The sequence below is a fragment of the Tachypleus tridentatus genome, chromosome 13 (assembly GCF_004210375.1).
Source record: "Tachypleus tridentatus isolate NWPU-2018 chromosome 13, ASM421037v1, whole genome shotgun sequence".
Taxonomy (NCBI): domain Eukaryota; kingdom Metazoa; phylum Arthropoda; class Merostomata; order Xiphosura; family Limulidae; genus Tachypleus; species Tachypleus tridentatus.
In genome coordinates, this window is record NC_134837.1 from 241,422,253 (window position 1) to 241,448,265 (window position 26,013).

Consider the following 26,013-nt stretch of genomic DNA (forward strand, 5'->3'; position numbering starts at 1 on the left):
TTTAGTTTAATGCTATAAACTACGTTTGTTTTTACGAAAACAGACAAATTTATAGATAGATATACGGCCAAAGCATTAAAAACATTCACCTTTTATTCACACTTTTTATCCCAAATACGTAATAATAAGAGAACAGTATTATCCAAATCAGCTTTACTTTAAAACTGACTTCAGAATTTAATATGAATGACGATATTACATTAAATGATTTTAAGAAGTTTTTAGTAATTGTTAGTTTTATCAAAAAATTTCTTGACTATCAAATATACATTTTATTCAATAAAGGTTTCAGAGTTATAATCTATATTTGTACTTCGTTTTTGTGTTTATAGCTTCAAATGCAACTAAATACATTTGGTTACAATAATTGGATAACAAATAAATCTAAATAATTATCTTTTTCAAACACCTTTCACACCTTATCGCATGCTAACACTATAACGTTTCACAGGAAGCAACACACAATGTTTGCAAATTTGTTGTATCCAACATTTCATTTCTTTTCTCGAAACAAATTCTGAATGATTGTATTTGATTTTTTTATTTGAGTTAATATTTATAGATATGATTGTGGAGCATGTTATGTTTTGTATTTCACATTCCAAGTTTACCAGTGATAGACTATAGAGAAGGCAGATAGTTAACACCATCCATCACCAATTCTTGGGCTACTCTTTTGCCAACAAATAGCGAGATTACTCGTCACTCTATAACGCCCTCACGACTAAAGGACGAGTATTTTTTTATGTGAGGAGGATTTGAACCCGCAACCCTCAGTTGCGAGTCGAGCGCCCAAACTACTTGGTATTAGTATTGTCAATTTTGTAGGCACGTAAGTTAAACGTTGAGTTCAAAGAACCAAAGAACAGAGGAAGGAAAGTTAGTAAGCGCCATCCCTAGGGACTTTGTCTTGCTCTTTCAACCGCATAAGAAATTGACTGTCACTTTAATAATGCTTTCACGGCTAAACGTGAAAGACAACACCGATCGATCCTTCCACCTCTCTGTCAACAACAAGTCCTGTATGGTCACTGCAGAAATGTCGGATAATTATTATTTTGTATTGTTTGTTTAATTTTTGAAATTCGCGCAAAGCTACTCGAGGGTTATCTGTGCTAGCCGTCCCGAATTTAGCAGTGTAAGACTAGAGGGAAGGCAGCTAGTCATCACCACCCACCGCCAACTCTTGGGCTACTCTTTTATCAACGAATAGTGGGATTGACCGTCACATTATAACGCCCCCACGGTTGAAAGGGCGAGCATGTTTGGTGCGAGGGGGATGCGAACCCGCGACCCTCAGATTACGAGTCGCACGCCTTAACACGCTTGGCCATGCCGGGCCTATTATTTTGTAAGAATTAAGTAAGTTTGTGTGTTAATATATGAGTATGTGTCATGTGTACGTTATAATTTCGCAGAAATACGAGATGGTGTGTAAAACACTCAGTGGCAAAAGATTTTACGATTGCTAAATCTACTACTTAATCAATTTATGGGATTTTGTCCTACGCAACAAACCATAGATGCAGAAAATGCCATCTACACAATAATATTAGTACAGAGTGCCCAGAGGTGTTTTTTTTTTCAAAATAGCAATTAATTAAAAATTAATCTGACCTGAAATACTATAATAATAACAACACCTTAAATATAATGCTGTAAGTGAATAAAATATCATATTGTTTAAAACTCGGTCAGTGCTTGGTTGTAAGCAACACATCAGATAAAATATTTTACAGATTGTTTCTGGCGATTCTACTTTGTAAGTTTTGATAAATAAATTTGGTATCTCTTTCTAAACAATATTTAATAAGAAATAACCATATCCGAATACTTCCATAAAGACACTGTTCTTGTTTCAAAACGTTAATTTATAAGATTTTATTAGAAAATTACTTCAAATTGTGTTTATTTTAGTGGTCAAGAACAAAAACATAACACTTGAAAAAATATTTGTTTAATTCACGTTCTACAACCAAGTACATTTCAAAGGGTTCGAAATGTCGATATAAAATTTTGTCAGTTTTATCAATTTTACAAATAGTGAATTTAAAACTTTCGCAAAGTATGGCAAACAACACCATTTTAAAATAAAATCCAGTAAAAGATGGAAAGGAAATGAAATAAAAGAATAAAATACCAAAACCGCTGTAGACTTTTTAAAAATATGAAACAACATTAGATTAAAAAATAGAACATTTCTGTTGATAGATAAACAAGTTATTATTAGAAGCATTAAATTCTACTGAAACTAGAGGTAAGACGTTCTTTTACTCTGTAATAGAATCTGACTCGCACTAAACTTTTCATCAAATTTACGATGTTTTCACAAAAAACATAAAGTTAATATAAATGTTACAAGCAAGCATTACAAAAAAATCTGAGTCAGTGGATGTCTAGTCAAACAAAAGTTAGGGGATTCAAGTCCGAAAAGTGTTCAACTGGGTATGTAGAACACTTTTGAAAAGATCATAATTTACAACAAAGAAACTGTAATGGTTGAAAATTGTGATGCACTCTCCTGGTTATTTAGGTTATATACTATTTGTGATATCAGTACATTTCGAAAAAAATGTATTGTTTGCACAACAACTAAAGGAAAAATAAAGAGAAGCTGCTCCTACGGAGCAGTTACTATGTCTAACAGATAACGCTAGTGTAGAGTTAGTTATATAACATCGAAGGATTACTATTTTTAATTGTACAAAGCGTAAACGCTTGTTGTATAGTTTACAGGGAATCTATAAACTGCGCACATTTTGAAGCTAAGAAAGGATGATCTCTAGATGTAGTTACAACACAATCATCACAGTTTCTACATCCAACCAGTAGGCTTAAGTTTATTTAAGAGATTTGTTTTTCATCTTCATTGAATACTTAGATAAATAACTTCCACATTCATAAACAGAATATTTTGTTCTGTTTATTCCTGTTTACGCATCTGCTGATTCTATTTCCAGAACTTGTGAAGAAAAAAAAGTCACTTAAACTATCACCGGTTATTCTATTCATCCTGTTGGCATCCAAGTTCAGTAACCCACAGGCTCTACTGAACAAATCAGTGAAATTATACCACTTCTAAAACGTGAAGATATTCTTTTACTAGGTTTAGGTGTCTAACATAATACGAGTTATCACAGTCCCATATTTCTTTTATGCATTCTTAATAACGGGTCGAGGTAAGCACGAACAATGTTTCAACACATTCTGATTGCTCCTTTTAAACGTTATAATAAAATCGTCTGAGCTATACTGAAGTATTTCAAGGGAGAAAAACTAACATTATGTTGTTCACTAACACAGTGGGTTCTCGTGTTGGTTGTTGTTGTTTTGTTTTGTTTATACGCATGTGGCGGAGTCATTAGCTGTTTGTTTACCATTCGTTTGTGGATTTGAAAAAGAGCTGCTTGACATCAAGCCTTGTCGCTTCTCTTCACGACTATTTTCCCATCGACTGATAAATGAAAGAGGAACACACATGAGTCCTGACAAGGTAATGACGCTGCCAGCAATATAGAATGACGCATTGTAACTTCCAGTAATGTCATAGAACATGCCTGCGAAAGAAAACAAAAAGAAATAAGACTGTGAGATACCCAAAACTTATCTGTTAAACTTTTAAAAATTAGAAGCAAAAAAGGTAGTTGTAACCGATATCCTGTTTTCCAGTAGTTTGATAACAGACAAAAATATTCTGAAGAAAAAATTTCATTTGTCGTTTATCTGGAGTAAATAACATTAATAAACAAATACTAATAATTCACTAGTGTTGAAATGCATTCAATAAACAAATTAAAATCGAGCTTAGACTTCTCGTCTTAAGACCAAACTGAAAACCGTTGAAAGCTAGGTCGCATAATCGCTTATAAAAGCTCAATAAATCATTATTATTCAGCATAGGGTAGTTAAAAATAATATATTAATTAATTACACAAAAGACACTTATAATGATTCACTAAGTCGTTAATAGTTACATGTACACACATTCACAATTGCAGGGCTAGAACGAAATGGATTTAGGTATAAGTGTGTAGGGCATTTGCCAGTTTGTAAGGTTATACCTTATCAAAAACACTTTAGTTTTTAAAACATGTGTGGTCAAAATAGGGTTGAGCATGCGACATAAAATAATGAAACCAAAGTTGGCAGCCAAACTGGTAGCTGTAGTCATAACATTGATAAAAACCTTACAGCAAATATTCATTCATTAGTTATACAGGTGGGACTTTTTATTCAATTTTGGGCAGGATGGTGGGTAAATAAAATAGCTTCCTTTATACTAACATTATGGAATGTAGACTAATAATTTATTGTTTTCACTTCCACGTAATCGGTACAGCCGTATCAAGCATCATTATTTACGTTAATTGCTTAAGCTAATATCACGTGACGCTAAACGCTCTTTAATTAAGACAATTTCAGAAAATTTAGAAAATCTGTGCTGAAAAGTTGCCAATGAAATATAACCGTCCACTCTTGTGATTCTTTTGAAAACTAAAACTAGAGACTGCTAAACTAGTTTGCTTGACCTAACAACTACTTATACATTTGCATGTCATTTCACATTATAGTTTTCCTGCTGTAAATTAGCCGTCTTTAATTAATCTAAATGATGAAAAATTAAAATGTTTCACTTCTACTGTTAAGTTAAGCTATTATAAAAATGTTCCACCAATAGCTCACGTGACGTTTTGCATAGCGGGTGCGCAAACATTTTTGTTACATTTGAGCAATTTTTGTTATATTGTTGTTGTTTTTGAATTTTCGCGCAAAGCTACAGGAGGGCTATCTGCGCTAGCCGTCCCTAATTTAGCAGTGTAAGACTAGAGGGAAGGCAACTAGTCATTACCACCCACCACCAACTCTTGGGCTACTTTTTTACCAACGAATAGTGAGATTGACCGTCGCATTATAACGCCCCCGCGGCTGAAAGGGCGAGCATGTTTGGTGCGACGGGGATTCAAATTCGCGACCCTCAGATAACGAGTCGAACGCATTAATCCATCTGGCTATGCCGGGCTTTTGTTATATAACTCCCAACATGTAACTTACACTTAATCAAATAAAACCCCTAATTGTAGCTTGTAAATATTTATTAATGTACCGAGTTTGATAAATGAAATCCATAAGAGTTAAGCATGTTTTTCAACCAAATAAAGTTTCCATAATTTTAGTAAAGAGAAAAAGAAGAAACTCAATCAAAATAGGTGTTAATGGATTGATTTTAAATTTGGTATGTGAAGTAAAAATCTGATTGGCCATGCCCACTGAAAATATGTAATAGTTTTGGTTACCACAGTCTGAGTTAGAGAAAATAAACTATCACTCCTGTTAATAACACACAATGTATCCTGCAGGGTTTTGTTTTTTGGCCATGAGACATACTACATATATATATAACTTATTTGCGAATAAAGGACCATACGTGACGCTGTAAGACAATACCAAACACAGTAATTTTTATGATGACGAGAAATCCATCTGAAGTAAAAATATATTCTAAAGAGAGCTGGTGTGGGTATTAAAACTTTAACTAAACTAAAATACATCAACAACGTTTCGATCTTCATAGGTCATCTTCAGGTTAGGATGACCTAAGTAGGTCGAAACGTTGTTCTGTACTTTAGTTTAATTAAAGTTTTAATACGCCGTCTAATACGCAAGTCGTACCAAATTTTTAGTATGGTTTTGACCGTTTCAACAACAATTGATATAGAACATGACAGACATGCATCATTTTGCTCAAGTGTTAACACTAGGGTTGTTGTAACACTCTTACTGCTTAATAAGTGAGTGTAATTTCCAATAACGTCACGTGATAAACAACTATGTTATCAATGCCATTTTAAAGCCTCGTTTTTTTTTCCATAAATATGTCTTTATACACCTGTACCGACTGGCAAAACGTTGGTTGTACAATTCTCCCATTACCTACACGTTTATACTAAAACCTATTTTCAGCCAACCATGTATATTCAAACTATTTTCACAATATGTTGATAGAACATGGCATAAGAAAGATAACAGACTATACTAGATCAGGTTGTTTCAAGCTATCGGTCGTAACCCAACGGGACTCGAAAGAGTTGGCAAAACATTTTTTAAGATCTCATTAAAAATATTTCCCTTTTGTCGTTTCGGGTTTCCACTAAAAGCTATATAACAAACTGCACGTTGTCATTTGTAATTCTGAACTGATAGACTCAAGAGAATGCACCCAACCAGCAACACACATAAACTTTCCATTTACTCTAGTCTGATCTAAGAGAGTAATTTGACGTCATTCTTATGCACACCCTCGGCCCCAGTGTTCAGAGCAAAATTTTGTGAAAAGAGTAAGTGAAATTTAATCCTACGACTTACACTCTGACCACTCTATTCATTCGGCCACGCCTTGTCTCTCTCTCTTTTTTTTGTTTTTAAATAGTCTACATGGTTTTGTGATTCGTCGTTTAAAGTCGTGGAATTATATTAAAATACACTGTACGTATAGAATCGTATTATTATTGTACTAACATTATTTTTTATTAGATTTGTTCAAACGGTAATTAGTTTGTTTAGCTACCTGATAAAGGAGAGTATCTGTAATATTCTCGTCACAAAAGGGATTCCGAAGTGGAATCCTTTAATTCTTTCAAAAAAACATTTTCATTCATCTAATAATTAAGTAATATTAGATAAAACGATTCAGGTTACTGAATGAAATAATATTATTCATTGTTTAATTTCATTTGGTTAAATTGAGTCGTTTCTTGGACATGTTTTCATCTTCTAATATTGAACATTACAATGATCTTCTAATAACTGGACAGGATAGTTCAGTAATCGAAAACACGAAAGTGAAAAAAACTTATATTAAGAAAAATGGCTGATGTCCAAGAGACGTTTTAACGTTCACAATTTTTGTGGCTGGGAATCCCTTCCTCTGCTTTAATGTTCTAAATTCACCAGAGGAAGGGTTTCCCAGCCCAAAACATATTGAACATCAAAACGTCTTCTTAAAATTTTTATTTCATTGTACCACAGCTGTTTTTGGTTGATTTTTTCTAAAACGTTTTTGTAGTTTTTATGCGCCTAATATAACTGAAATGTGTTTTTGTTACATACAGTTTTAAAGTTTCCTACAACAAAAGGTCCACAACTACTTTCCACCGTATAGCAAAAAATGTGGCCAAACAAGTTTCGTGACAGAGGAAAACGTACATTAAAAAGACCAGTAAGAATTTCAAACAAAATTAGATATACTTTAATAGAATAGCAATACGTACCTGCTAATGGTGCTCCTATAAAGGAAGCAAGTCCCTGAAATAACAGCAATAGTCCGAAAGCATTAGTCAGTTTTTCAACACCAAGAATTTCTGCAGTGATAACCGATCGAAGGGCGGCAAAGCACGCTTTATAAAACAAAAAGAAACAAAACATTCAGTAGGAGCATCGTTATGAATAAACAAGTTAGCATATCATTTGAATGCCTTAATTATTCTATATATAATTTGAATTTCATAAACATATGACTTGACGTAGAGGAAATCATTGTAAACAAACGACGTTATTAATTAAGCAGTTAATGTATAATACTGAAAAAATTACTATTATTCAGCCGAAAGTGCACATTATAGATTTAAACAAAAGAATGAGAGTTATAATAACCTTTCACATTAAGCCTTTCTGTTCGTTTTTTTCTTAAGCAAAAAAAATTAGAAAAAATAGCATGCAAATATGCCCTGCATGGCCAGGTGGTTAAGGTACTCGACTCGTAATCCCAGGGTCGCGAGTTCAAATCCCTGTCATACCAAACATGTTCGCCCTTTCAGCCGTGAGGGCGTTATAATGTGACGATCATTCCCAAGAGTTGGCGGTGGCTGGTGATGACTAGCTGCCTTCCCTCTAGTCTTACACTGCTAAATTAGGGACGGCTAGCGCAGGTATCCCTCGTGTAGCTTTGCGCGAAATTCAAACCTAACCAAAAACATGAAAATATCGAGAGTTACGTTCGATAGGTCCGATAGGTCGAGTTGGAAAAAACAAAAAATTCATCTGCGTTGGAAATTAAAATTTGATGAATGCATTTTTAATAATTTTTCTGTTTGTTTTTAAATTTCGCGCAAAGCTACACAAGGGCTATCTGAGATAGCCGTTTCAAAATTTAGCAGTGAAAGGAAGACTAGAGGGAAAGCAGCTAATCATCACCACCCCCAGTCAGTTCTTGGATTACTCTTTCACCAAAGAATAGTGGGAATGCCCGTAACGTTATAACGCCCCAACCGCTGAAAGGACAAACATACGTGGTGTGACGGGGATTCGAATCCGCGATCCTCAGATTAGTAGTCATATGCCTTAACCACCTGGCCATGTCGGGCCTAATTTCTAACAAACGCTTCTTTTCATAAGTACAACTAGAAATAGACGTGTTTCTAATTGCGAAATCACATTTTCTTAGCAAGTTCAAACTGTTTTCCCATTTTTGCATTTTAATAATCAATATATTTTTGCAGCTTTAAACACAAATCTGTGCAATACATATTTTCGTGTATCTGCTTTTAAATCAACACTTTGAACGTTAACACAGTTTTAATTAAGATTTTATGCTGTATGACGTAAGAGCACAATCCAAATTGCTTTAAAATCATAAGAAAAAATTCTTTTTTTAAAATTATGACATATATATTAATATTTTGAATTTTTCTAACCTTCACAGCAACAGTTACTGTAGTATTGTGACGTCATTCAAAAATCAGTATTCATTGCACAAGTTATTAAATTTTGAGCTACTAGCCATTCAATTTATACATAAACAAGAATTTCATTCTCAGAAGTACTAAGCTTGAAGATATACATCATCATACCTCTTCCCTGCTTTAAACTGTGGTCTTTGCTGAAACATCTATAAAGCTTTCTAAGTTTCATTGTTTTCTATTGCACACTGACTAAGTGCCGTTACTTGAAACGCTATCGAGTTTCTTGTAATGGAAAACGTTTAAGTTTTTCGAAAATATTTTAAATTTTTATTCGTGCAAGTGAAACTGTTATTACTTCAAATACCAACCCCAAAATTCTCAATGATTAATTTGTTTTCGCCATAGAACTGCCTGTTCTTATTGGTTGTTATTTTCCGAAATGAACAAGCATTTGTTTGTACATAATTCTAAAATTATACGAGAATTTTTGGAAATTCTAGTGTAAATAAATATCCTAAGAATTCGAAAAAGATTGAATGGTTACTGTTAATGGAACACAGAAGTGCTTACAGTTATGTTTAGTTTTGTACAAATAAATCTAGCCTCTGATTTTAATACTACTACTAATTCATACAGAGTTCCTGATTTACAGCGTTAAGCAAATTGTGCTAATTCACTTATATGTATAAACTATAAACAATTCAGACGTGCATTTTATTTGACAACTAAATCAAAGATACACGTACCTATAGAAAACCCAAAAATAGCTGCGTATGCTAAAAGGAGACTGTATGTGTCCAGAAGGGGGTTCAAAACAGTGAACAATCCTCCGATTATGAGTGCAGTGTTGTTAATAACGAGGGTGTTCACCTCCGGCCGATCACACACCCAGCCACTGAAGAGCCGGCCCACTGTGTTTGTTATTCCAATAACTGAAAGTATAAATGCTCCCTTTTCTGGGGTATTCCATTCAATGCCGCACGATCAACCAAGTACATAAATGGCACAAAAAAGCCAATCATGGTCAAAAACCCTGAAATGGCTAATACAAGAAAAGTGGGCTTAAATAGTAAAGAAAAATCCAGCATTTGACGAAATGTATCTATCATTGCAGGGGAACAGCCACATCGCCGCCAGATGGAATTTTCTGTTTCTTCATTGTGTTCTGGGATCCGAATAATACTGAAATGGTAGTGTTCAATGTCAGGCTGTGACCGAAATTCCGGCAGACGGATGAGACTTGCACTGAAAAGGATGTCTTGCCTGTAAAATGGTCTGAGAGCTTCCTCTTTGCTAATCTTGGAGAGTTTTCTATTATTATTTTGTTGATTTCTCAAAACAGCGAGTTTTTCGAGTGAAGGCTGTTTACGAACCTTCAGACTGTTGTTGTTCAAGTAAGATGCAATGTCATCATTAACGACTTCATTATACGGGGGTGGAAGGCTGCCCTGGCTACAGGTGGGAGATACAAATGATGTGGTTTGATTGGGAACATTAAATCCTGCAACTTGGAGCGTGCTCCCAGATGCACAGGTGGAAGCAGTCGGATTACCGACTATGGATGACCGCTGAGACGTCGAAATTCTCCCAACTCCAGTCTTTCGATCTAACAAGTTGTCATCTATGGCCATTGACTCTTCAGAATCGCACCGGTGCAAGGCTTCTCGGGCTTCTTTGATCCGCAATAACAACGGTTTCTGTCGAGACTTAGATCGTGGATTCACCTTTGGTGGACCCAAAGGACGGAAAAGGCAACCGAATGCGATACAGTGCAATATAATTCCTGCTAAGATCAACATGGTGCCCCTCCAACCGAAAGAGTCAAGGAGTAACCTGGTCACCGGTGCGAAAAGAAAGGTGCCGATCCCAGAACCACAAACTGCAATTCCTGTCGCGAAAGATCTCTTGCGTTCAAAGTAAAACCCTACTGTCACGATGGCAGGGAGGAATATAAATCCAAAGCCGGTGCCTGAAAAATATAATAGCAGTAATAAATTCAATTGTGTAATGAAGAACTTATACATTTCAATCGATTTAATCACAACATAAAGAACCAACTCGTCAAGGCACGCAGAAGTTTATAACACTATTTTTAAAAATAAAAGAAAATGGAAGCTACTACTGAAAATAAAGTAAGCAAAAAGGTCGATGCCCGGCATGGGCAGGTGGTTGAGGCACTAGACTCGTAATCCAAAAGTCGGGAGTTCAAATCCCCGTCACATCAAACATGCTCGCTCTTTCAGCTGTGGGGGCGTTATAAAGTGACGGTCAATCCCACTATTCGTTGGTAAAGGAGTAGCCCAAGAGTTGGCGATGGATGGTGATGACTAGCTACCTTCCCTCTAGTTTGCACTGCTAAATTAGGGACGGATAACGCAGATAGTCCTCGTGTAGCTTTGCGCGAAATCCAAAACAAACAAACAAAAAAGCCGGACTTTCTTGTTATTAACCTTAATGCCAAATCCACATGTTTGTTTTTTGTAATTAAAAACAAAACCACACAATGGGCTATCTGTGTTCTGCCAACCACGGGTATTGAAACCCAGTTTTTGGTGATGTCAGTCTGCAGACATGCCGCTATGCTACTTGGGGCCCACATTTTTGAGTAATTGAACTATTTTTACACCTAAACGTTCTCGTACGATACTTCCTGCCACACCAAATTATCTGAGCAATATAATTTGATGACAAGTTAAAATGCATGAAAACTGTGTGAGGATAATGAAGCAAAACTATTGATAATCCTTCATATAATAGAATAATTTGGCTCATTTAGGAAATATTTTATGTATATGGCTTTCGTTTATCCTTATTATACGTTATATGCTATACGTAATAAATGTCATTTCATGTGGGATACTTCCAGTGTTATTGCCAGTACTCAAATGATAGAAGATTTGTTGTTACTTGTGTGCATGTTAAAACTGTGCTACATCAAACTTGCCTTTAGTTAAAAATTTAAATTAGCAATACAAAATTCCCCTAGTTTTGAAGAAAATAAACATTAATATAAATTTATTTAAAACTAGGAACAATAAATAAATAGCCAAAAAAGACAAGACAAACAGAATAATACAGTGTTTATATAAGTGATCTTTACAATCACAAAATATCCTCAACTGCAACAAACTTTATTCTATACATTATAAAACATACAAAAATAGTCCAACAAAGTCATATATAAAAAATATTATTTAAATACTTCAAATCCACCTCTTATATCATATTCACAGTACCGTATAATGTTTACCTCATTTTGCACATAAAGTTTGTTGTTGTTTTTTACGTTATGCCTTCATAGTTGAATCCCCTCTTCAGCTAGTATTACTTACGTAATTTTATCTGTCATCAGGTACTACATGTAGACTGATTTCCGTTAATAAAAGTTTCAACGCCAAAAACTGGAGATTTTGCATCATAGCAAATAAGAGGGAAGTTCCGTCGGGTATTTTTTCCAATTATTTTAGCAATATTTTTTCTGCTTAATATTAAGAAATAAAGTGTACAATAAAAACTCAAAATATTTAGAGTGATCAATCAAATATATTAAAATGTCCTTTTATAATAATTTTATTTGAATATGCAAAAAAAAAACATTTTCATACACAGCAATTGCCTCTCTAGACAGAATGCATCAAGTTATCCCATAAGTAATGTCCGAAACTTTAATACAGAAAGTGCATCATCATTTCTGTCTTTATAGAAGGCTTTGATGACAAAATGTGTAGTAGAATGTGTATAAAAATGTTCAGACAAACAAAAAAAACTAACCCAACTCCACTTTTTCATATCATTAATCAAATAAACCCTTATGAAGATGGATGTGCCTGAGGAGCACATTGGGCATATAATGCTTTATAAGTTTAAAAAAGGCAATAGTTTAGCAGAAACTACACAAAACATTCAAGGTGTTTATGATGCGAAGTCTCTCAATGAATGAAAATGTCGAAGGTGGTTTCAGAAGTTTAGATCAGGTGACTACAGCTTAAGTGATGCACCACGTTCAGGTCGTCCTGTTAAGTTTAATGATGACTTGATGCTGGCTGTACTTGATGAAGATTGTGCTGTAACGGTTGAAGAACTAGCAGAGAAGCTTAATTCAACTCATTCAACAGTTTACCGTCATCTGCAACAACTTATAAAGGTGTCAAAACTTGGAAAATGAGTCCTCCATGACTTGAAAGAAGCCAAACTTAGAGCAAGAGTGGATATTTGCACTTCTCTGCACTCTCGTGAACGTAACTCACCTTTTTTGGACAGGTTAGTGACTGGAGATGAAAATGAATATTTTATAAAAATGTTAAGTGCCGCAGACAATGGCTCAGTGCAGGTAAACTAGCTAAAACACAGCCCAAAATGAACTTCCACCCTAAGAAAGTCTTGTAAAGCGTTTTGTGGGATATTGTTGGTGTGATCCACTTTTAGTTGCTGCCACTCAATGTAACAATTACATCAGACTTCTATTGTCAACAGTTAGAGCGCTTGAATGTTGCACTGAAAGAAAAGAGTCCTGCTTTGATCAATCGTAAAGATGTTGTGTTAAATTAGAATAATGCACGGCACCATACAACAAGGATCACATCTGCAAAGATAGAAGAGCTAGACTGGGAAAAACTTCCACAACCTTCTTATTCTCCAGACCTTGTACCATCTGATTATCATCTGTTTCGAAGTTTGCAGAACTATCTTGATGGAAAAGAGCTTGAAACACATGAAGATGTCAAAACTACCCTCTCTATATTCTTTTCCTCCAACCTCAATAATTTTATAGAAGTGGCATTCAGAAGCTTGTGAATTATTGGCTGGAAGTAATTAATAATAATGGAACATACATTATTGATTAAATAACATTTTAAGTGTTTGAAATCCTTTCTCTTTTTCTGAACCCAAAATCGGACATTACTTCTGGGATAACCTGATAAATGCCCGCCATTTTGTTTCTAGTGATCACCGAGACCTGCAGTTGCTGTCAAAAAAATTGAAATTTTCTTATGTATCTCAATAAGTACTACTTGAATATTAACTCTAATAGATTTAGCCCTTCTTTAATGTTGTTCTGATGGGCTTAAATAATAATACACCAACAAAAGTTATTGTTTCCAAAAGCATTTTTAGTTGTGTACTGATACTTAGAAGGAGTAACGAATAATTATGCTTGTCATATACATTGAATTTTTAACACTACATTCCTTATTCAGCTTATTTTTATCTATGGAAAATGTGCTCAAAAACAAAATAACTTTAAAAAAGGATATCTATATTCATATGAACGTTTGTTTTGTTTGGAATTAAGCACAAGCCTACAAAAAGGGTTATCGGCACTCTGTCCACCGTTGGCATCGCAACTCAATTTGTAGCGGTGCGAGTCTACAGACATAGCGTTGTGCTACTGGTGGGCATATAGTAATGAAACTTAACCTAATTAATTGTTTTACAGTAACTATTGGATCATAGTAGTACTAAGGTGTTTAAAACAAATACAGGTCTTCTCAATCAATTTTGTTTGTCTTGAAGCATAGCGTATTATTTTCGCCATGCCACCAGTATTTATAAATTACGCATGCTAAATTTCTTTTTGGGCTACTTTTCTGTATTTTTTAATTCTTATTTGAAGTTAGTAAAATATCATAATTAAAATACCATTAAAATACCATTTTAATAAGTTTTCTAAGCACAAAGAGATTCGTATCAATTCTATTGAATAACTAGAAATGTAATAATGATTTTTTGAAAACATTTAAGATCAATAGTATATAAATCATAATTAGGATTTGGTTTATTTTGAATTTCTCGCAAAGCTACACGAGGACTATTTGTGCTAGCTGTTCATAATTTACTAGTGGAAGACAAGAGGAATGGCAGCTAGTTATCACCATCCATAGCCAACTCCTAGGCTACTCTTTCACTAACAGATAGTGGGATTGATTGTACATTATAACGCCTCCACGGCTGAAAGGACGAATATGTTTGATTGGACGGGAATTTGAGCCTGCGACTCTCAGACTGGAGTCGAGAGCCCTAACTACATCGCCATGCCAGGCCTATAATTAGAGAAACCAATATATAATCAAACTGTTTTCGATGGTTGACCTTTCGTCTTTAGGAATGAGTTAAAAATAGACTGATCTAACTTTCGGAATAAGAAACAGTTGGAAAGTAAATATAACCTTACCTCCCAGAATCCCATAGGTGACAAATAAGAAAACAATGTCAGTAGCAAAGGCAGATAGAACAAAACCTATAGCTGCAATGATACTCCCCATGATAATGACAGGTCTGCAACCATAAGTGTTGGCCAAGGCACTCACCAAGGGTCCTGATCAAAATTTAAATGCTGATTAGTTATATTAGCAATTAAACCCTAAAATAATCCAAAATACAATAACATAATATTTAATGTATCTCTCAATTTAGGACTAGCTGTTATTATTACTTGTGTTACTTTTATTTCAGATTGTCCTTTACGAGTTAAAGTGCTTGAATAATTATTGAGGTAAGTGATGTCGGCCATAATAATTTCCACACAGCAACCTCCATAATCCATCTCAAGATGTAACAAAAAGCTTTCCTACTTTATATAATTGTACATAATTAAGCAGTTGCGTAACGTTTATTACCCGTAACTTGCGAGTCATTAATTATGACCTCTTTTTTTTCTTCCTTTTTTAATCATTTAATAGCTTTTCATGTCAGGCTGCTATAAGGTTACACTGTTGAAGCCGTTGATGGTACTCCATTTTACAAAGCGTTTTTTAGGTACACTGCATAAAGTTTTTGCTTATACAAAAAAAAAACATTAAATGTTCCACAGAACATTAAGCAACCATCACGTATGTTTGTGTTCCTTATGTAAGTTAGACTTTCTTCTTCCTTTAATGTAACTTTCGTAAACAGTATTTGTTAGAATTTTAATACATCTGTCGTTCCTGTTTTATCTCTTATCATATTTCTATTACAGATAATATTTTGCATTGTTAGCTCAGAACTAACCCAATTCTCTTAAGGTAGCCGAATGATTGGATGAGAACACCAGGTGACGAAAAATAAATTATAATCTTAATAAGTAAAACATAAATATAATGTATTTATTTCGCTGTTCATTTCAGCTTCACTTGAATTACGTAGTTTGCTATGATACAAAAGGAATAAATTTACTTTGTATTAATAAAATACAAAATTTTTGCAACGTATTTTACGGCCAGATATTCATTAGAGTTGGCAACGATTTACTGTTGGTGAGGTTTTATGTCAAAGTATTTTCTTCCTAATAGCATTGTAACTAACTGTTTAAAATAAATCGTATAATTCAGCTATAATAAACAATGTACTTGATACATGCTAATGTTGTTGTTTTTTCACTGTGTGCATGAAAGAAAGTAAAGTTATAATATTATATATAAAATGAGTTCCTTCATCCAGGATTTAGCTGTAAAATATTAAATAGTAGTTTAAATAACTTATTTTATGCGTAAAAAGACTTATACTTCCAAAACAATAATTTACCTAGGTAACGTTTTGACTTGCCCTTTTCAGGGTAAAAATGGTTTAAAGCAAACAGCACTCCACAGTCATTTCAACCTTTCGTCATTTCAACTTTTGTCAAGATAAACAGGGTTTTATACGTTAAAAAATATTTATTTACAAATGATAATATAAATTCGGATAAAAATATTTGATATAGAAATATATGATACAAATGCAAACCATCGTTTTAAAAAAAACAGAGGCAAATTTAGTTTCTAAGGAATCCTACAAAACAATTCAACTTACCAACCATTAGGTAGGCCCCCGCATTGATAGAGCCAATCCATGCCACCTTAGACTTACTTTCATTGAAAGCAGCGGTAAGTTCGGTGAGAAAAACTCCAAATGAGAAAATGATTCCGTCCACAACAACATTACACATGAATGAAGCAAAGACGATAACCCACCCCCATCCACCGTCAGGAGGTGCTACTAAAGGGGGGAGCTCCTCGGTGTCAACATCATCATCAGTAACAGGAAGTTTAGTGTGCTCGTTGTCTTCTTGCATTATTGGTGTTTCTTTTTCTGAGTTCTTCTCTGGCTCCTGAGCATTTATACGAGTCAACCTATCAAAATACAAAAAATAAAGCGAATTCGTCAGTCTCTGTTCCATTTAACTAAATAAATTCATGGCGTAGTGCTTACTTATAGTCGAAAATTACATCGCTTTTCTTCTTCCATAGTCTCTTCAAGCATGTATTTATATAAGTTTATTTATCGTCGTTACAGAGAGAACGAACGCTAAATCGGCTTCAGTAAATCATGAACACTTACTGCGACTACAATGTTCGCAGACAACTATACATATAACAACTTTAAAAAAGAAAACATTTTCAAATGGTAAATCAAATTGTGTATCACATATTCCGGTAAGCAAGAAAATGTGGTAAAGTGAAAAACAAACATGAAAACAGTAAAAAGCTAGCTAGAATAGAAGGGATAGCGTCATATAGTTCTGAATGACAGTTATAAAGCCATATTCGTGAGTGGAAAATTATTTAAAAAAAACGTTTTGGTAGAAAATATTGATATCAAAAGAATAATAGTTGTTTAAGTGTAAAATATTGGTGTCTTTTTTTGTGTTTTATTTTGAAGTTACCTGTCCTCATGAAAAAAACCTCATCTGACTTTTTAAATGAATTGAAAACAGGAGGAAAACAAATATATAAATATATAACTTACCACTCTCGCTTTGCAACTGGTTATAGATGACAGTGATGGTACAAAATAAAATATTTACCTCGGGATATTTAATAATTTAACACGAATTTTGATATATCTCGTAAGACTGATAAACAGACGTAAAAACAACAATTAAACTTTAGCGGCAATGGAAAACTTCCGGTAACCACCAGAAACATGAATCGTTTAAGTTTCCTTACATCAAGGTCATGAAGAGCTGGACAAGGCCACTCGAAGTCTACAATAATTGCAAGATCTTGTTTGCTTCTAGCAGCAGTACGAGCCCAAGTTACAAGATATCTGTCACTTTCTTGTATTTATAGTCCCAACTCTCTCCAAGATGTCTGGCGTTCTTCAAGCACACAAACAACATCTGAGGTTAAAGGTCTGAATCACTTTCTAGCTTCATAAGATATGTTTTCGTTTGATTATAAGAAAGTTTCTCTGTCCTATTTCTCCGTCTCAGTATACTGTTTTTTTCGTCTTGACATCCAATCAAACATATCACGTTATACGCTGATAATAAACAGTACAGCTAAAGCACAGCTTTGTTTCAATAAATAATGCAAAATTAAGTACGTCCTCAATCACCATCGTTCCCTCAAGCTGCACGTGTTAAGCAAAGCCTAAAATACTTTCGTCATATTCTCATCGGTGATCTGTTGATGGATTATGTTCTGTAATTGTATGTCATCATCCTCAATTATCCATTCCAGGACATTTGATATCAGGAAAAGAAATAACACTGGATAGAAGAAATGCACGAATATAACTTTATTTCAGTAGCGATGCTCAGTTAAATGCCAACACTGTCAAAGCAAAAAAAAAAAAAGGAAAAAAATATTTTAGTAGGAAGGACTACGGCGCTAAAAGAATATTTCAAACGATGTTTACCTACAGGATGCCAGTCTGTAGGACATACGTTTACCACATTTTCATGAAACGGGATTTGAAATAAATGGTATCAATAACTTATAAGTTCATATATACTCTTGCTTAACGCTTTCCCCTAACTTTTTACCATCTGTGACAATTAAAGTTTGACCCAGAGTGGGTTTGTTTGTTTGATTTTGAATTTCGCGCAAAGCTACACGAGAGCTATCTGCGCAAGCTGTCCCTAATTTTACAGTATAAGAATAGTGGGAAGGCAGCTAGTCATCACCACCCATCGCCAACTCTTTGGCTACTCTTTTACCAACGAATAGTGGGATTGACCGTCACATTATAACGCCCCCACGGCTGAAAGAACAAGCATATTTGATAGGACGGGAATATGAACCCGCGTCTCTCAGAGTACGAGAGACCACCTGGCCATGCCGGGCTTTGGAATTTAATACTGTTTTCTCAACATCATATCTACATGTATTTTATTAGCATCCAAGCTACAGGCATTAAGACGAAACTTTGTATAAATCAGTAACCTCGGTAAATTAATTTTGAACTCGCAAGACAGGTAACAAAATTCAACATTAAAGTATTCTTATGAATTTATTTTCGAAAACTTCGATTCTTATACTATAGGCAGTTTTCTGGACAAATGTTAACGTGGTTTATGTTATTATCTAGAGTGGTATCAGTGCAATGTAATAAAATAATCTGTTCTGATCCTGGAGTACTTCTCATCGCTTTGTTCGCGCGTTTTTGAACTTTGGACGAATATAAGTACACTTTTTTAATTTAGATCTATTTATCAGATTCTCTTTAACATCCTTGCCCTTTTGACATGTCAGAGTTTGAAGCTCTTATCAAACTCGAGTTTTGGAAACTTAAGTGACAGTTGGTTTTAATGTATCAGGTTTCACAGGTATTTTCCAAGATGAGTAAACATGTTTATCTGAGACCGAAGATAGTTGATGGTCGGCTTCAAGGGCTCTTGGTTACTAACACAACTGTACAATACTAGAAACTCTCAAACAGTGACGTCATTATTCTGTATTGCTACGTGGCTTTCGTGATTGGAAATTATCTTGATTCTGACATAACGCAAGAGACGACAAAACGATTGCAACGTGTAAGAAAAGATAGCTTTGATGTTTTGTTCTGGATAAAAGAAAATTATAGTTAATTATTATGTACGCTTTTGAATTTTAAAGACCGCTCTTGGCCAAAACGTTTTTCCTTTAGTGCAGTATTCAAACTAATCACTGAGACGTAAATATCGAAAGGTCAGAACATTTATACGTGCGATAAAATCAGTGGACAATTAGATTACTCATTTTAAATTTTCAAACCATAATATTAATAGTATGTCTCACCAAACAATTATTTTCATAAGGATATCTATACGCTTGTAAGGATAACATGAGCAATTGATAATACTTTGTATGAACAGATATAATATGTAAACATGACGTAGCGTACAGAGAAAAATCAGAAGGAAAAGCAGGTGTAACGCCATAGGTACTTAAAATTTCATTTTTCACTAATAGTCCTATTCTTGACGTATCTAAAATATTTTTAGAATAACTTCCTGAATATCTACTACTGCAAGTTCTTTTATTCTAAAATATGTATTTAATTTTCTTTAGTAAAGTGTATTTCGAACAGGTATTTTATACAACGTATTTTTAGGCAAGATCAGCCTTTTCAATATTATTATTGAAAATAAAGAAGCATAGAATATTCGAAAAACGTGTAATATAAAATAGCAATGTAAATAATGTAAAACTATATGAAATACGTGTATTATAGTAATAATAATAACATAGCAATAACAAATTAGCTAAATGCTATAATTTATGCGCAACATTCAAGTCCAGGATGACAAACCTAAGATTTAAAATTCTTAAATAACACCATGTGTAAATGGAGGAAAATAAAGTGGTCTATACTTTATCAGATCGATGGATCATAGTCTTTAAAACAATGTAGAAATTTCATCAGTATTAAGCAGTCTGTTATAAGTCGCACATTTTCCATTTATTATCAGGAATATAAAACCAATTTACTTAATGTTTGGTTTTGATTTCGCGCAAAACCACAAAGGACTATCTGCGCTAGCCGTCCCTAACTTAGCAGTGTAAGACTAAAGGGGAGGCAGCTAGTCATCAACACCCACCGCCAGCTCTTGGGCTATTCTTTTACTAATGAATAGTGGGATTATAATGTCACATTATAATGTCCCCACGGCTGAAAGGGCGACCATGTTTGGTGCGACGGGGATTCGAACCTTGATCATCTGATGAGGAGCCGCGTATCTTAACCACTTAGCCATGCTGTGCATGTAGTTATGGCTATCTATGTAATACATTTTGAATTTACATCCAATATGATGTTTGGATATTAATTTATCATCATCAAGTTGTTGTAAAGTGTATTTCTCAATTACCAAGCAATGAGTAAGTAGCGAGGTACTTTAAGGCTTACAGATATCGGAGGTTTTTATTCGCAAAAACTTATCTTGAGATATGAAGAGCAATAGTGATTCCCGACATAACTAACATATTAAACTGTAAAACCCTATCCACAAATAACTGAAGACTTAAAGACATATCTACGTATCATATATGTTTTACCTCCCATAATCTGACTTTCACGCAAATTGCCATAACTTATAAGCTACAGTTCGTGTATAGTAAAAGCTCAAACCGTGATTAAAGAGATAGACACTGGCATGAAGTTCTGTTTTACATTTATAAAACCATGTAAGGTTCAGAATTTTATTGTTTGGAGAAAATTGGTATCATTATCAACCACAGCCAACTCTTGGGCTACACTTACCAAAGAATAATGGAATTGAACGTCAGAGTATAACGCTCCCACGGCTGAAAGAGCAAGCATGTTTGGAGTGACGCGGATTCAAACCCGCGACTCTGATTTTATGAGACGAGCGTCTTAACCACTTGGTCTTGCCAGGCCTTGCAATCGTAACAAATGGCCTGGAAGATCTTTGTAGCTGTAATATTAACTAATACTCTGAAATAACTCTTGCAATACTAGTTTTAGCAAGCATCTTAACGATAACTCTTACAACTAAATACCACATAGTTATCAAATTTGCAAATTATGAATAGAACGTTATAAAATCTGCGAGCAAAGTGTTTGTTCACAGAATTTTAAAATCATAGCATATAAACAGTCGTTACCACTCACTACCAAGTCTTGGGTTGCTCTTTTATCAACGAATAATGGGATTTACCGTAAACTAAAATACCCCTACGACTTTGTATAAAGTGGTGTATTTTTGGTATAATCTTTCACAAAATAGATCAATGCTTTGTTCAGAAAATTTCCCTGTATTTGTTGTAGAGTCATGCCTCATCCTGTGCCAGAAGTTACAGTCAATCAAATTGTTCGGCTGTCCAGAAATTATATGAAGCAAACAGTGTATTGTTTTCAGAATCCTGAAACGTCACTCGACTACAGAAAACGTTGTTGCAGAAAGGTCCCCAAGCAGACGTCAAAATAACTATTGCTCGAGATGACCGTGTTTTGATCAGGTTAACAAGTCAAGATCGAAAGAAGTCTTGCAACACCTTACGACAGGAATGGAATAAACACATTCATTCCAGGACATCCAGAAGGACAATAAATACGAGAGTGACCAGACGAGGTTATTTTGCAAACTGATATTAACCAACACTCACAGTCGTTATCATGTTACTTGGACAGGAGAACATGACAACTTACAGTTAGGGCAATGGCTGCATCATGTTTTGTTTTGTTTTCAGATAAGTCCCAACTTGTTAAAACTGATAACAGAATTCGTGTTCATCGTTTACCTGGAGAAAAGATAGGGAAGACTATCTTTTCCTGATTGAGCAACTATTTCTAAAGGTGGAAAGCTGTTCTTCATATCCTACAGGGAATGTAAATGGCACCTCCAACAGGAATCACATTGAAGCGATATTTCTTCAATATGCTAGTGTATGGTTTAGCAATAACTTTTTACTCCAAGGTGACGATACTGCAGCCCGAAGTATGTGTATTGAACAGAAGGGCATTACAGCAAAATCTTGAGGTTATAATGCTATTGAAAACTGTTGAATAAGACTGAGCCATAAAATTGCTTACCATGACCCTAAACCAACTACTGAAGTTGAGCTGCATTGCCTTATAAAGACACATTGGGATGAAATTACAGTATATTACATCAATAACCTCATCGACAGCATGTAATATCGACTTGTGAGGGGTGTAAGAGTACGAGGAAAACCAATCAAGTATTTAATGTTTAATATGAACTGATATAAGGTTACAGACACTATTCATAATCATCTTTTGTTATGTTTTGTCATTATATATGTTTTGGTAAGGTTCTGCTGTGATAGGTGAAACGCTGCATTACACATCTTTGTGCATGTGTCCAATAAAACTGATTTCTGTTCTAGTAAATCGGTCATGATATTCATAGATCCTGTCTCATTATACTAATTACATATGTAGGTGTTTAATATTACACGTATTTCTTAGTTTAATAGCGCTAAGTGTTTTTGTATTCCATCTTAATAAAAATGATCTCATTTGTTACAAAATATGAAATCACTGTTACAATTCATGAACTTTAACCTCAGTATGTAATATTGTCATCACAATCACCAAGCCTCACACCGGTGATTTTCATAATATAAGAATATCATTGAAGTCTTGCGTTCTTTCTATGGTACTTTTAACGTCTAGTGTAAGAGCATCCTCCACGTGCTTGATGGGACTGAAGTGATGTGAATATGCAAGTTACTCTGTTCACTCGTTTCCTTCTTCTTCAAGAGAGTATCAAACCCATAATTCGCCAACGTATGACAATACAAAGAGTCATAGGGCGTGATTCTCGTAATGTGTGGCATTAAACGTGTCATGCACTTTAAACTCTAGATTATAGCACTTTAAACTCTAGGAGTCTCTTAACGGTGATGAAAAACTTTATGAAGCTTGGCTGGATGACTAGTTCTTTAAACTTCAAATTACAGAACAATCGTTAACTGTCAAGTTTGCATAAAAGTGAACCGTCGTTGGTAAATAACATTATATCCTAGTCGCTTACTTTAACTTATCTTGGTTAGGATATCGGATAGCATTTTTACCCTGCAATGGTTTTGTGCACTGTATAGCGAATTATAAAAGTAATTTCAAGCTTCGGGTTTGATTATATCTGCTTCTCCAAATATATATGGAATGTATAACGTATAGATAAAGATGTTTGTTTGTTTGTTTTTGAACTTCGCACAAAGCTACTCAAGGGCTATCTGTGCTAGCCGTCCCTAATTTAGCAGTGTAAGACGAGAGGGAAGGCAGCTAGTCATCACCACCCACCGCCAACTCTTGGGCTACTCTTTTACCAACGAATAGTGGGATTGACCGTAACATTATAACGCCCCCACGGCTGAAAGAGCAAGCATGTTTGGCGCGACGGGGATGCGAACCCACGACCCTCAGATTACGAGTCGCACGCCTTAACACGCTTGGCCATGCCGGGCCAGAGATAAAGATCATTTTCGATACAATGGTAGGACTATTAATACAAAGTAATACATTATGAGGATGGGTAAATGAACGGATGGTAGCTAATTTATTACAAGGTTTATGAATGATTGATTGGCAAGTTTTGTATACATTACGGTAGATAGAGATGGATAGAAAGTAATTTGGTTTGAGAATGTTAATAGATTCCAAGAAATTAATTATGGAAACTGATAAGTAGATCTACAGCATCTGAATGTAATGCTAAGTAGAGACAGATTGTGAGTAATTTCGTGATAAAATGGGCAGAGAGCTGCGATTCTTTTAAATACATTTTAGAGAATGCTTTGCTCACATTCATATCATGTTACATTTACCGTGGGTAAATGTAATATGATATGGGCGTGAGCATCAGATACGCAGGCAATTATATTCATGTTGAGTTTTTTAAGTGGGTGTTTTATTTCAGATTCACTTATAAGAGTGACTAAATACAACTTTTAGTTTCAATTACGGATACTCTGAATAATAAAAAAAACAAATTAAAACTAGAGTTAAATTGTAAAAGCCTGGCCTACAAACTTTTTGAAAAGTTTGTTTGTTTTAAAACTTCGCACAAAACTACCCTAAAGCTATTTGTTCGTATCTGTCCATAATTTTAATATTTTGAACTGATACGCCAAAGGGAAGACAGCTAATCAACAGCACCCATTGCCAACTCTTGTATTACTTCTGTCTGATCAAAGGAAAGAGAAGGATGGGTGATCGTAACACCTATAGAGTACACCTTTCGCTCAAAGAGCTGAGCGTGTGTTTGCAGTAATAGGTGCCAAACCATGTTTTCGAACTACACTTTTCTTTGTTTTTCATACGTTTCTTTTGTGTAAAGTACATTACGCTAACGATACGAATCATTTAGTCTGAGTACATAAAAGCTCTCACCTAACATTCCAAGTAAAGCTCATTTTTTATAACTAAAATACTAAATGAAACAGCCAAAATAAAGCATTTGATTCGAGGTTCGTGCAGTACATTTTTCAAGGTGAATAACTGCATGGAAGATATAATGCTTTCCCAGCACTGTCATCTGTCTTGATTTTTTTATCTTCGTGTTATAAATTTTTTTCTAGCTAGATACAACTAAATAACATAATATTTTTCTCGAATCTTATCTTATATGTTTCTCAAACGTTCAATGTTAAGTGAATTATGTTATTATTCTTTATGAACATTTAATTCAGTAATAATTTATAAAACTAAGTGCTAATACCATCTTACTTTATCTGCTTTGCGCCATCACATTAAGTTTTTACAATATATCATGTACGACAATCATCCCATTCTCCTTAACAGATCCCCTAAAACATAAAATCATCGAGATATTATGATTTAAAGGAACTTACCAAAATGTTAGAAATGTTATTTTACATCAGCCTTGATAGTACATCATTGGTTTCAACACTCCCTTTTCGTTTCCCACGACATACTAATCTTACAACAGTTATTAAAACAACTGATCGAATATCATCTATACCACTAACACAATTCCAACAAGTTGCGCATGCTCATAGCCAATCCAGTAAATTCTTATAATATTCTGTACTAACAGTTGAGATGAATCACTGTATTACCTAACAATCAACACTTTCTAGTGATAAGAGATATCTCTGATCACATTTATTAGGTTCTGTTACTAGGCTTAGAAGTTAGCGTTAGCTGTGAACCGTGTTACAGGGAAGAAAAAAAAAAGGTATTATAAACAAACTTCCATGTTTTGTCGCTTTTGTGTCTCTGGTGACATAGTGCTATCAACGAAACAAGCTAGGTTAATGTAAATCACTAGGCCTAATAACTGTAGACAGTTTTAAAAATCGTTTGCTATCTAGCTCCGTGAGCACAACCTTGACGCTCAAAGGTAGCTTTGATAGCTGTGAAACCCGATAACTTAAGTATGATAAATAACAGTTACCATCTTACAAGGGTCCTAATTCGAACGGAAAAGTTCCCAGTTGTCAAACCCTTTTTTACCATTAAATGGCTGTTTTGGGAGTCATTATTGTTTTTTTTCAAGTGACAGTGTGTTTTATTATATTAATAAATGGCCAGAAAAATAATGTTCGAGTTGTTATAAAATAGCTGTTTTTATTTGTAAGAACTATCTGTACGTAGCCGTCCCTAACTTTAAACTAATAGATCAGGGAGAAAGCAGGTAGTAAATAGCGCCTACCGCCAA

The 26,013-nt window shown here is 34.5% G+C and overlaps 1 protein-coding gene across 1 annotated transcript; it reads right to left on the minus strand.

Annotated features, from left to right (window-relative positions):
• Positions 1–1,941: 1,941 nt before the first annotated feature.
• Positions 1,942–18,012, minus strand: LOC143238693 (monocarboxylate transporter 13-like). The gene is given in 7 exon segments (XM_076479151.1): positions 1,942–3,557; positions 7,269–7,394; positions 9,425–9,640; positions 9,643–10,647; positions 14,851–14,994; positions 16,449–16,768; positions 17,585–18,012. Coding segments are annotated over 7 exon segments (2,040 nt in total). The 5' UTR covers positions 17,596–18,012; the 3' UTR covers positions 1,942–3,339.
• Positions 18,013–26,013: the final 8,001 nt, after the last annotated feature.